We start from the raw sequence: 11,677 nt of genomic DNA, 5'->3' as shown, positions 1-11,677 counted from the left end.
GGTCAGGACCCGTGCAGGTCTCCTACTGCCTCCTCTTGGTGCAGAGAGCCCAGTCGGGGACCCCGAGCCCCGCGAACATGTGAGAGCATCGTGGTCCCCGGACGGCTCATCCTCCACCGAGTTACCAGGCCCGCAGGTGGACTTTCAACGTTTCCGATCTCCGGCCGGCTCTCTTCCCAGGTACAGCCGGAGTGCGGCGGATACAGCCGGGAGGGTCCCGCCCGACGGCTGCCCGGTTAAAGACCTTTAGGCACGCGCTCACCGAGGGTGACCTTGCGGCCGCTGTCCGCAGGACCGGCTTTCCCGCCAGCCCCACGGGACAGCCAGATGCGCCCTGGGGGACACGCCCGCGGGACATCTCCGTCCTCCTGCTCCGCCGCCCCGCACGTGCTCGCCTGGAGCGTGCGCTGCCCAAGCACGCTCAGGGCTGAGTGCTGAGACTTCCTCCAGCGAGACTCGGTCCCTGCAGCCCGGCGACTTCAACCCTGCCTCCGCCCCCTCGGGCGACAGCCTCCACGCCGCGCCGCTCGGGTCCGCGGACGCACGGTAACCCCCGGCGAGCCTAGCCTCGCCGGCCGTGGGCAGGAGGGCCGAGCTGCTCGCACTGAGCATGCTCGGCGGCGAGGGCGGGGCGCTCGGCCGCGCGTCGGGAGGGCGCTCCTCGGGACGGCTCGGCGCCTCCCCGCCCGCACGTTAGCTCGCTCGCTCGCTCGCCCGCCCGCCCGCTCGCAGCCGCGCCCGCCGCAGGCTGCGCCCGGCCGCCCCGCCCCGCCCCGCCCCCCGCCGCTCGTCCCCGCCGCGGCCGCGCCGCCCGCAGCCGCAGCCGCTGCTCCTCCCCGGCGGCCGCCCCCCGCGGGTCCCTCCCTGGCTGCGGGAGACGCGGAGGTAGAGGGAGGACGCCGCCGAGCCGCGCCGCCCGCCACCCGAACCCTTCGCCTCGCCCTGCCGGTCCTCACTCTGTGGGAGGAACATGGGTGAGTCCTGCCCGCCGTCATCGCCTGACATTTATTTTTATTTTTATTTTTATTTTTTAATTTTGTGCTGCAGGGTGGCGGGCGATGCATCTCGCCGGCAAAGTTGCCGGGGTCCCCGGGTCGGCGAGGTGCCGGGCGGCGGCCCTCCCCGGGGGAAGGCGGGCGCACGCCGGCAGCCGGGCCGGCGGGGTCGCGCACGGGGTGGGGTCGGTGGCGGGCTCCGGGCTCCGCGCTCGCCCTCCCCTCCTCCACGCTTCCTGCCGGCGGCCGGGCCGCGCGGGGCGTCCCCGGGGCCGGGAGGCCGCCGCGCTGCAGGCTCGGTCCCACCGCGAGCCCGACCACTTGGCGGAACTTCCTTCCCGTGGGCGCGATCGCTCGCTCGCTCGCTCCCTCCCCAGCCTGCCGACGGCCGGCGCCGGTGCGGAGAGAGCCGGCAAGTAGTTTGGGAGGGCGATTGGCAGCCGAGCGCCGGAGCGGACAGCCACCAAGGTGGAGGTGACGGCTCGGCCGCCGCCGTGGGCCGCGCGAGGCTGGCGGGAGCTTCTAGCTGTTGAATTCGTGTTGGGAGACTACGGCGTGCACAGTTCCGGTCCTCCAGCGGTTTTCTTGATTTCTACTGTAGCTGGAAACTGTACCCCTGTAACACATTGTTAAGGAATTTACGTGCTGGTTGTTCTGCCCCAGCTGCCCCTGCCTAAATCTGCATAATCTCATTCCAGTTCCATTATAATTATATTTATAGTTAATCCTAAAAGAATGGATATTTCAGTGCAAATGCTTTATAAAACAGTTTATATTTGAACGTAGAATTAATTCTTCTCAGACGTTGCCTACCTGTGCATAATTGCAAAAGCACCAGATACATTCTCTGCAGTAATTAAGAGCGAAAAGTTTCCTTTGATAGTAACAACTTAAATCATCTGCCCAGTACACGTTCCCCAGTTTGCTTCTATTCAGTAATTTCCGTCTATCGTAATTTCCCCTTTTAAAAACTGGCTTCTTCGGCGTTCCTCCACTCGGACTTTGCCCACTCCTTCTGTGCAAGTTATTTATGAGTGTGTGCCCCTTTCATCTGTCAGTACAGTGCTCAACGCTTAGAGTTAGGTCATAGCAGTACAGTACAGAACCCTCAAGAAAGTATCGGAATCCTAGAAACGGTGTGGTAGCCTTTCCCGGAAGACCAAATGCTCTTAGCTTTGAGTCAGATCTTTGCCATTTACTAGGAAGAAGGACCGTGGGGGAGAAGGAGGTGGTTTTAAAGAAACCAAACAGAACAAAACACCTATGCCCCTGAATTTTATTTTCACTTGTTTGTCTTCCAAGTGAGTACTGCTGACAGTTGGAATATTTCTGTAAAAAGCGGCATCCCATTTGTACGTCCCTTTCTCTAGGAATAGAATTTTTAACGAATACTAATCCAGATTACAGATTAAAATCTGCATGTTTGAAGGATTTTAAGTACATTGACGGGTTTGGTGTAGAAACAAGTCTCAGATTTTTAAAGGTGAGATTTAGTTATAATTTATTTTAAACAAACGTTCAAAATGTTGAACTGTGATTCCCCCCCCCCCCCCCGTGGGAGGATATCCAAGGTCTGTTGTTGCAAATTAGGGACAGATTAAATTACTTGCTAATCTTGCAAATCTTGAATGCTGATGGGTGATTTAAAAAGAGAGAAAATAAAAGACCCAAATACAAACCCATTTTATTTTGAAGCTTCTCAGAAACTCTTGTGTATGGTCCCTCCTGTGAGCACTTGGGGTACCCAGTTAGAAGTTTCATTGTTTTGTTTTAAATAGCACTGGTAGAATGTCTAATGGAGTTGTGTATGTAGTCGTTTTGGGCATTTAACTTTATGTTGAAGATGATGACATTTACGTCTTAGGTTTCACCTCTTTTGTAGGAGTTTTCATATAGTAGGTGTTCAGTAAAATTTGCCCAAATCATTCTTTACACTGGCATGTACTTCCAGCTCTTGAACTTGAAAATGTAGGCCCTGAACAAATGCATGGATTAGTAGAAAGGGAAGTATAGAAAATGTCTTGCTGTAAGGCCTTTCATTGAAAACTGGTTACGTTGTTGCAGGGGTGGCTTTGATGGCAACCTTAGGTATATAGTTTCCTTCTGTAATGCTGTTTGCAGTGGCTGAGATGTTTTTGTATGATCGGGAGGTACATACAATAATAAAACATTGAAACATTGGAAGATAATTTTATATCTGAACCACTGAAGTTATGACAATTCCTAAGATATACTAATTAGTGGCAGGGGATTATTTTTTAGCTGTCTTTTTTTTTTTTGGTTTTTCGAGACAGGGTTTCTCTGTGTAGCCCTGGCTGTCCTGGAACTCACTGTGTAGACCAGGCTGGCCTCGAACTCAGAGATCCGCCTGCCTCTACCTCCCAAGTGCTGGGACTAAAGGCGTGCACCACCACCGCCTGGCTTTAACTGTCTTTTAAAGAAATAAAAAGGTCCATTTTATTTTATTTATACTTATTTTAGGTAAGTCTGTTTTATTTTTGTTGTCTTGGGTATCGAACCCCAGAGCCTTGTGCCCGTTTGAGTCCCAGCTGGAATCCTTAAAGCGTATTTTTATGGCAATGGCTTTTCCCCATAAGAAAATGAAGAATAATTTCTATGTAACCTCGCGGATCCCAGCCTGTAAATGTTTTAACGTGTATATGTTATTATAATCCAATATTGATCAAAAATCCATCCTATGGAGTGTATGATGGGGAGGCAAGAATGAGTGAGACAGACACACTTCTGGTTTCCTATACTCTGCAGAAGTATATATGAGCCACAAATAACTATACTAGCAATACGTGTGAGTCCCAGGTGTGAAGGCACACATCTGTATTCTCACCACAATGGAGGAAATGTTGAGACAGGAGGATCAAGAGGAGCGATAAATTTGAAGCCATTCTGGGCTGCCTGGCTGAATTAAAAAGAAAAGTTATCCTGTCTCAAACAGCAACATAAAATCTTTATTCAACATGGAGAAATCTGCAAATGATACAAAGCGTCTTTGCATATATTACAAAGATGTTGACTATGCAGAGGTTTTAGAAAAATGTTATGTGAACCAAAGGTCACTTAGGTTTCTAAGCGGTAGAAATGAGACGGTCAGCTGCGAAGACGGAGGCAGCGTGAAGTTGAAAATAGATAGGGGAGGTTAGAGATGTTCTTAGAAAAGTTTATAAAAGGCCTTGTTTAACTAGAGAATAGTACAGAAATGTTGGGAAACAGAAGTGAAAAAGTATTAGCCATCACCAAGTCTGAAATGCCCAGCTGAAGTTTGCACTTGTTGAGGGAGTCCACCCTTCAGTGTATTCATGGAGCAGACTGTGCCCATTCTCTTACCTGACAATAATGGCAGTTTCACAGTAGCGCCTCGCACTTCTTCCACATTCCCTTCTCTTATGCCTGTTGTAGGATAGTATAGTTTGCTTTTTTAAAAAACCTTTGTGGTATCTGTTATTGGAGATTTTGGTTTAATGTTAGTTTTAGAGAGAGCAAAAGAATCTAAACCAAAGTCTGTTTTGTTTATAAATTTTATGATATTTGATATTCAAGTTTGAAATGTCCCCAGTATCTCAGATGGCTTATATTCATTCTGTCTATGTATGGTGTTTTTCTTTAGTTTTCCAATGGCAGCTTCTCCTTAACAAAGCAATGTAAGTGTTTGAGTCAGGTTGTTAACTTTACCAGGGCCGAGCTAGGGACTGCCTTCAGACTGCAGAGGAATAGAATTTGCTCAGTGCATTTATTTATACAGGAGTGTTACTTTGAAGAATTCCAGGAATTAAGCCAGGGATGAGGATATTGATATTGGTAAAGGGGATGGTTATAAAGTGGGCTGCAAGCTGTGACCAGCTGTATTTGTGAAGTTCAGAGCCCCTCTGGTGATTTTTTTTTTTAACCCCTCTTTTCTTTCCAGAATGACTTTAAATACCTAGATACCTGTTGTATAGACAGATATAGACACACCCAAAACAAACAAAAAAACTTGCTACAACTTTGAATCTACCAGATTGTTAGACAACACTATATGAAAAATTAATTGAAACTCATTTGAGTTCAAAGTTAAACTAAATATATAATTAATTGAGATTTAATTTTAGTGATTATCAGTTTGCTAATGTGATTACATTGTATACTCACCTTATGGAAATAGTAATTTCATGGACACAAATAATAATAAAATATAGTAAAAAAGGTGATGCTTTGTATAACATAAATACCCACTTTAGTGTGTTTATCTGCCTATCATTTAATTTTTAATAATGGTTTTAATAACTGTCTCAGATTTTCTAAATATTAATGAGCACGTCTCCTGGGCCAGTAGTCTTCAAACCACCGCTGAAGTGATTACCCAGTGTGGAAGTCAGTTATCGTGCTGCACCTTATAGGACTCAAAATGCAATCATCTTAACACTTAATAGGGCGACACTTCCTATTGTACTGATTCAAAGAAGTAGTTTATCTGAGAGGATAAAACATTCTAAAAAAATCTTGATTTTTAAAGTAGTCGTTTTCAAATTTTAGCTTGCCTAAGAATGATCTGGATAGCTTGTTTAAAAAAAAAATGACTGGGGCAGCTCAGTGTTCTGGGTGAGTAGGTTTGCGCTGTTAAGGCAGTCAGGTGAGGAGTAGTGGGAAAACCACCCCCACACAGCAGAGGTTGGCAAGCTTTTTCTGTAAAGGGCCAGATGGTAAATATTTTAGACTTTTAGGCCAGGAGGCAAAGTCAAGACTGTTAAACAGAAAAAAGAAATATATGACGAATGAAAACAAACAACCACAACCCTTTGGTTGAATTCAAAAACGCCGGAACATTGATTGGACAGTTTGTGTGGTACAAGTTGTTTCGAAGGATCACACGACAGACACTTAATTATGGTTCCAACTCACCGAATTGTCAGAACTGGTTATAGATACTCATCAGTTAATGCAGACCTCTAATGAAATTTTATGATTTTTGTCCTTGAAGTTTTTCACGTAGGTATCGCAGGGTACATATAATTTCTTTCTTGTCTTGGATATGTTGAGTGTTAAACCCAGGGTTCTGAGTTCCTCTGTTCTCAATGAGCCTACCTCTTGTATAGGAGGTATTTAGAGAATTTCTTCTGGGTTCTTGATAGTTCCCAGTTTGCCTTCAGATGAACTACTACCAATTGAGAACTCAGCTCTTCCGGAGCTTGAGAGAGGCTGCAACTGTAGGTTTGGCTTGAAAAAAATCTATGTTGTAGTAAATATTATTTGGTGGTTTTTACTCTACCTTAGACCATTTATTTCCCAAATAAAAGACAGAAAACATAAGACATAAAAAGTAAGACATAAAACAAAACAAAACAAAAGACATAAAACATCCGACATAGAAAGATGCATAGTAGACCTTCAGAGAGCTGGAGCTGGGCGGGCATCAGCCCCCGAGGCTACCTTGCGTACTTCCCTGTCAGTAACCCTGTGCTATGACTTGCCACTTTCATCTGGGCTGCTCCTGCTCCAGCTGGCTGTCCCTCATTGCCATGTTCTCACTATCTGTCTGCCTCATGGCATCTTCTCTCTGCTCTCTTCATGGTCTCTGCCTCCAACCCCAAGACCCTGGAACCGAAGGCCCGCATATCTCTCTTCTCCCCAGCTACAGTCTGTGGTTGGTTTTATTGACCAATCAGGGATCACTTAGGAGGAAAGGTTCCATAGCATCACTTGGTGTACATCCCTGAGGGCAACCAGACCTTGGGGGCCAGGATTTAGCCTTACAATACGTAACAACGGATGAAACCTCAACAGATGTACCTGCTAGGCTTTCCATGTTCGTGGAGATCTTGTTTAACAGATGACCCAGCGATTGCACAGGAGAGGTCAGTTGATACTTCTGATTGGTCCAGGTGACATTATTGTACTGTACACTTCTCGTATGACTTTTACATTGACTTTGAGATGAGATGCATTAGGAACATTAAGTATGTAGGGAAATCTAGCTTTCAAAGACACGAGTTTGGGACTCAGTTGTTTTCCTTCTTCCTTTGCTATTTGTAGTGAGCCTTTTTCTTTTTAAACTTCAGAACTTCTCCTGTATCCTGATTTTTTTTTTTTTAAATCAACTATAACCCTACAAATGTTAACCCCCTGGGCTCCCATGTGGTAAGGCAAGTTGTGAGTTTTCAGTTTCTACTCTGATAGGGATAGACAGAGCCGACTGTGGTGGGGTGGCTAAATCTGTAAGTGCAAATCAAGTTGTGTACTGGTGGCAGTCAAAGGATATACTTAAGGATTAAATGCTTTTCTCCGGAAAAGCCTGCTAATGAGGAACAGTAAGCTTCAAACATTGTATGTTTGGAAAACATCGTTTCTAAGCTGGTTAAATCAGCCTCTTTGTGTTCCTTGTGTATGTTTGATTCCACTTCAGGTTATAGAAGATTATATTTTCTTAACTTCGAAAACTCTCTTTCTAATCATTGTTCTATGTAAAAGCTTTACAGAGAACTAAATTCTTAAGCAGCTTGGAATTGACTTCTTGAAGACAAAGTAAGCAAACAAACAAAGACCAACAGGTGAGAACAGGTGACTTATGAGCCAGGGCAAATCTTGCTATTATTTTTCATTGCCTGCCGCTAGACTGTATCACAAGCCCCTGCCCCCACACTCTGAGTTTTTAAGTTCTCAATCTTGCCGAGCAGGCACTTTGCCGGTGGAGCTCTTTCCTGTTGTTTTTTTTCTTGGGAGACACAAAGGAACATCTAATCACTCCAGATGGACACCTAGGACGGACCATAGTATGAGTTAACCAAGTCCAACTTGGGGAGACCAGCGATCTTGTAGGGCTTTCAGATTGGGGCCTTACTTTCAGGTTGGGGAGCATGCATGACCTCCCCCATCCTCAAAGAGCTGCATCACTGTCAAGTCCAACCCTTGTAGGATGGCCACAGCATGGAAGCTGCATCACAGAGCCCTACTTTGAGTTACTCTTCTAATTCCTGTATACTCTTGACATCTCCCAAGATCCCTTGCGGTTGGAGGCTGGATGGTGAATCTCACAGTGAGGGTCCCCTGTTTCTGGCTTCATCTACTCCCTAGGGAGTCGCAGTTGCTCTGGTACCATATAACTATGGTACCAGAGAGCTGTATTATTCTGCTCTAGTTTCCATAGCTACCGGGGGCAAAGCCCAAGATGGAATTGTTATGTCTAGGGAAAAAGCTGCCATGCAGCACCTCCCCAGACCCTAAAGGGCTGTTCTTAAATAAGCTTGAGATTTGGCTGTGTTGCAGTCGAATATAATTAACTCACCACGGGTAAGTGATTTTTCTTGCCTGCAAAAGAAGTGTGCCATTTAGAAACTTTACTTGGTTTGCGTCTTCGCGTCTTTATTTTCTTGAAGGAATTCTGCTGTGACAAGATCTTCTGTTATCTGTTTCATCATTTCGATGATCACTGTCCTGTGAGTTGAGAATGTGATGAAAGCCAAGAGTATACTGTATTTTTTAGTATAGCTACAGTGTTCCTGGTGTCTGAGACAATGATTTGCCAACCACTCACTGAAAAATAATCTACATAATACTTTACATTTCTTAAAAGCGAGATACTTGAAGTTAATTGGTCCTTAACTTACAATGTAATTATATTGGTTTGCTGAAACTCTGTTGTAAGTAGAAAATACGGTAAGTTAGTACTTCTAGTCTATCTTACCTATGGTATACCATAATAATCCAGTAAACTATAAACTGTCTCTTGTTTAGTTTTAGATCCATCATACTGAGAATAAATATTGTACTAAGGTTCATGGGCATGGGAACAGATCAAAGGTCATGTATCCCCAGCACATATTTCTTTTGTAACATCCTCATTTAAAAATTTTTAAATTGGGGGTCTGTCTGTAAACTTGATTTGCTATGCTGATTAAAACGAAATGTCAACTTCTTACATAGTCCAAAAGTGGGATTCTATTGGCCTGCATCCCTGCATGACAAAAGTAATGAGTACTGAATGGAAAACCCTTCATTAAGGCTGGGCATACATGTGTACCATGAAAATCTAGTGTCATGGATTCATTTAAGGAATTGAATTAATTTAAAACTATGAACTTTCCAACCTAACTTCTATCCAGAAGAAGTCCACAGAGTTGACTCTTCATTCAGAGTTTACTCACGAAGGCATCTGAAGTCATATTATGTGGGATTTCTATTATTGTTTCTAAATTACAAAAGATTCAATCTCATTAAAATGGGGTATAGCTGAACTTACCACATTATGAAAATTAATTAAGTTTCCAATTAAGAAGCTGTGAACATTAAATCCTATAACTAGTCATTAACATACTTACCTGCCATAGTTACAAAACACAGCAGCAAGTGCTCCAACCAGGCTGCTTGGCCAGCCCCTGCTCGCAAATCTGTTTAATGCTCTTCAATCCCAAATCTCAGTTGGGTGGGGTGAACCTGGTACTATCTGCACATGGAAGAGTGAGAAACTCCGAACTTAGGACTCCAGAACATTCTCTAGGGCCCCAGCCAAAGCGTACACACGTAACCCTTACCTAGTACATAAACCTTCTCTTGAGGAGGAGAGATCATCGCTTGTGTATTGCTTTAAAAAGAGTTACAAACAAATCTCCATGAAGAAGAGGGCATTTTACAGCTGTGGAGTATCTCCTGTGAGGGAGACTTACTTTTCTTTCTTTTATTGTACCTTACTTTTTTGCTCAGATAATTATAATGGTACGGAAATGCCAAGAGAAAGAAGTCTAGGGGAAATTATCTCTCGCACACAGTGAGTTTTTTTAGGTGTGTGTGGGGGGGAGGGGAGTGTGTGTGTGCATATGTGTACATGTGCTTATAGAAGTCACTGGACAACCTCTGGCATCATGCTCAAAAACATTGTACATCTGCTTTGAGACAGGGTCTCCCTTCTGTCTGGAGTTCACTAGTTAGGCCGGAGCTGCTGGCCTGCAATCCTGAGATCTTTCTGGCTCTGCTCTCAGATCTAGGTTTAGAAATACAAACAGCCTAGCATTTGCACATTGAGTCTGAGGACTTAACTCATGTTCTAACATTATGAAGTAAAAAACATTGGCAGCTGAGGTGTTTTCCTAGCTCAGCACCCAGTAATTAAACAGAATATTTACTGTTAAATTGTTGAGCAGTGATAGACCAGGGAACTCTAAAGGTCAAGATAGAGAGAGACCCAAGAAAGGGTATCCAAGGGTGGGGGGAGAAGATTTTCAATGAAATGCAGTTTCTTTCTTCTAACCTTTCTTTCTTTCGGGTTGAGTGATCAGACCAGAGCCCTGCATATCTCTCTCTCTCTCTCTCTCTCTCTCTCTCTCTCTCTCTCTCTCTCTCTCTCTCTCTCTCTCTCTCTCTCTCTCTCTCTCTCTCTCTCTCTCTCTCTCTCACACACACACACACACACACACACACACTAACACTAACACTCACTGTGCTCCCAGCCATCAGCCTTCTGAGTTACAGTTCATTTGGGTTTGTCCTGAGCAAAGCTGATCTCTGGTCACCTGACCTGTAAGAACAACTCTGAAGAAACAGGCAGTGCCTTGGTGAGTGCCCAGAGACTTGCAGGAGGAAGTGAGGAGCTTGGAGCTAGAGAAGCATTCTGCAGGAACCCAAAGCACTTCTGCGTACAATGGAGACAGAGACTCCAATGTATGTACTTAAAGGGGTGCAGGGCACTGCAGAAAACTTCCACGCTGAGGTGTAGATGACTCACCTATGGACTCTACTATGCAGAACTGCATGAGTTACAGGAGGAGGAGGAAGGGGGCAAGGGAAGAAGGAAGAGGAGGAGGAGAATGTGGTAAAGGCCACAGGTTGCAGGCGTTTGACACTGACTGTGAGGTGAACTTGTATAGGAAATGCAAATAAGTTAGTTGATGCCTGATGTAATCTGCTGTTGAGATTTTATTCTTTTGTCTTTTTTTTTCCTTTCTTTTTGGTTTTTCAAGACAGGGTTTTTCTGTGTAGCCCTGGCTGTCCTGGTACTCACTCTGTAGACCAGGCTGGCCTTGAACTCAGAAATCCGCCTGCCTCTGCCTCCCAAGTGCTGGGATTAAAGGTGTGTGCCACCATTACCCGGCCATTCTTTTGTTTTCAACATGTGATGTATTAGTGTTTTAATCAGTCATGCCTTCCATTTTTATGTAGACTTAAGGGTTTGTGTGATTTTTTTCTGTGGTTTTTCTCTGCTCTCAGACATATCCTAGAATGTGGGGCAGAACTTTGAGGTAGGATATTGGTTACATCTGAACCTTAAGTGCGGGGAATCAGCAATACATCTTAAGCATGCACTTGAGTTGATGCTGAAGGAGCTGATGCTCGAAACCTTAGCATTAAATCTAAACCTCTGTGCTAACTTGAGGAGCTAAGTGGGATGTGAGAGTAAAGAAAAAAAATGGAACCTTGGATGAGGCAACTACTGAGACTTCATTGTTCTGGAAGAATCCCCGAGAAAGAATGCTGGGATTTCGAGGTCTTAGGTGGTCTTACAGGCATCCGAGGTGTAAGGAACTGCAATGGGGTGGATATGTTTCAAGTGGTTATTTTATTTTTGTGTTTACACAACTTTGTGTTGTGAAAGCTAGCTTAACAGTTTATAGTTTGGAAGTATGTCTCTTCTATCTTTGTTTTTTTTGTTTTTGTTTTTGTTTTTGTTTTTGTTTTGTTTTTGGTTTTTTTTTTTTGATTTT

The 11,677-nt window shown here is 44.7% G+C and overlaps 1 protein-coding gene across 6 annotated transcripts in view; it reads left to right on the top strand.

Moving 5' to 3' along the window:
- The first annotated feature begins 767 nt into the window (after positions 1-767).
- Rap1gds1 (Rap1 GTPase-GDP dissociation stimulator 1) overlaps positions 768-11,677 on the top strand; it is a 161,949-nt gene continuing 151,039 nt past the window's right edge. For all 6 annotated transcript variants that reach the window (XR_004119855.1, XR_004119854.1, XM_031375659.1 and 3 more), the window contains exon 1: positions 768-974. Coding sequence is in view for 4 of the 6 variants with exons in the window: in XM_031375659.1 (XP_031231519.1) it covers positions 971-974 (4 nt within the window). In the remaining 2 variants the exon portion in view is untranslated. The remainder of the gene's footprint in view (positions 975-11,677) is intronic.

Source organism: Mastomys coucha, unplaced genomic scaffold (genome assembly GCF_008632895.1).
Source record: "Mastomys coucha isolate ucsf_1 unplaced genomic scaffold, UCSF_Mcou_1 pScaffold16, whole genome shotgun sequence".
In the NCBI taxonomy this organism is placed as follows: Eukaryota; Metazoa; Chordata; class Mammalia; order Rodentia; family Muridae; genus Mastomys; species Mastomys coucha.
The sequence above is the reverse complement of the archived record's forward strand: the minus strand, read 5'-3'. Positions and strand labels throughout refer to the sequence as shown.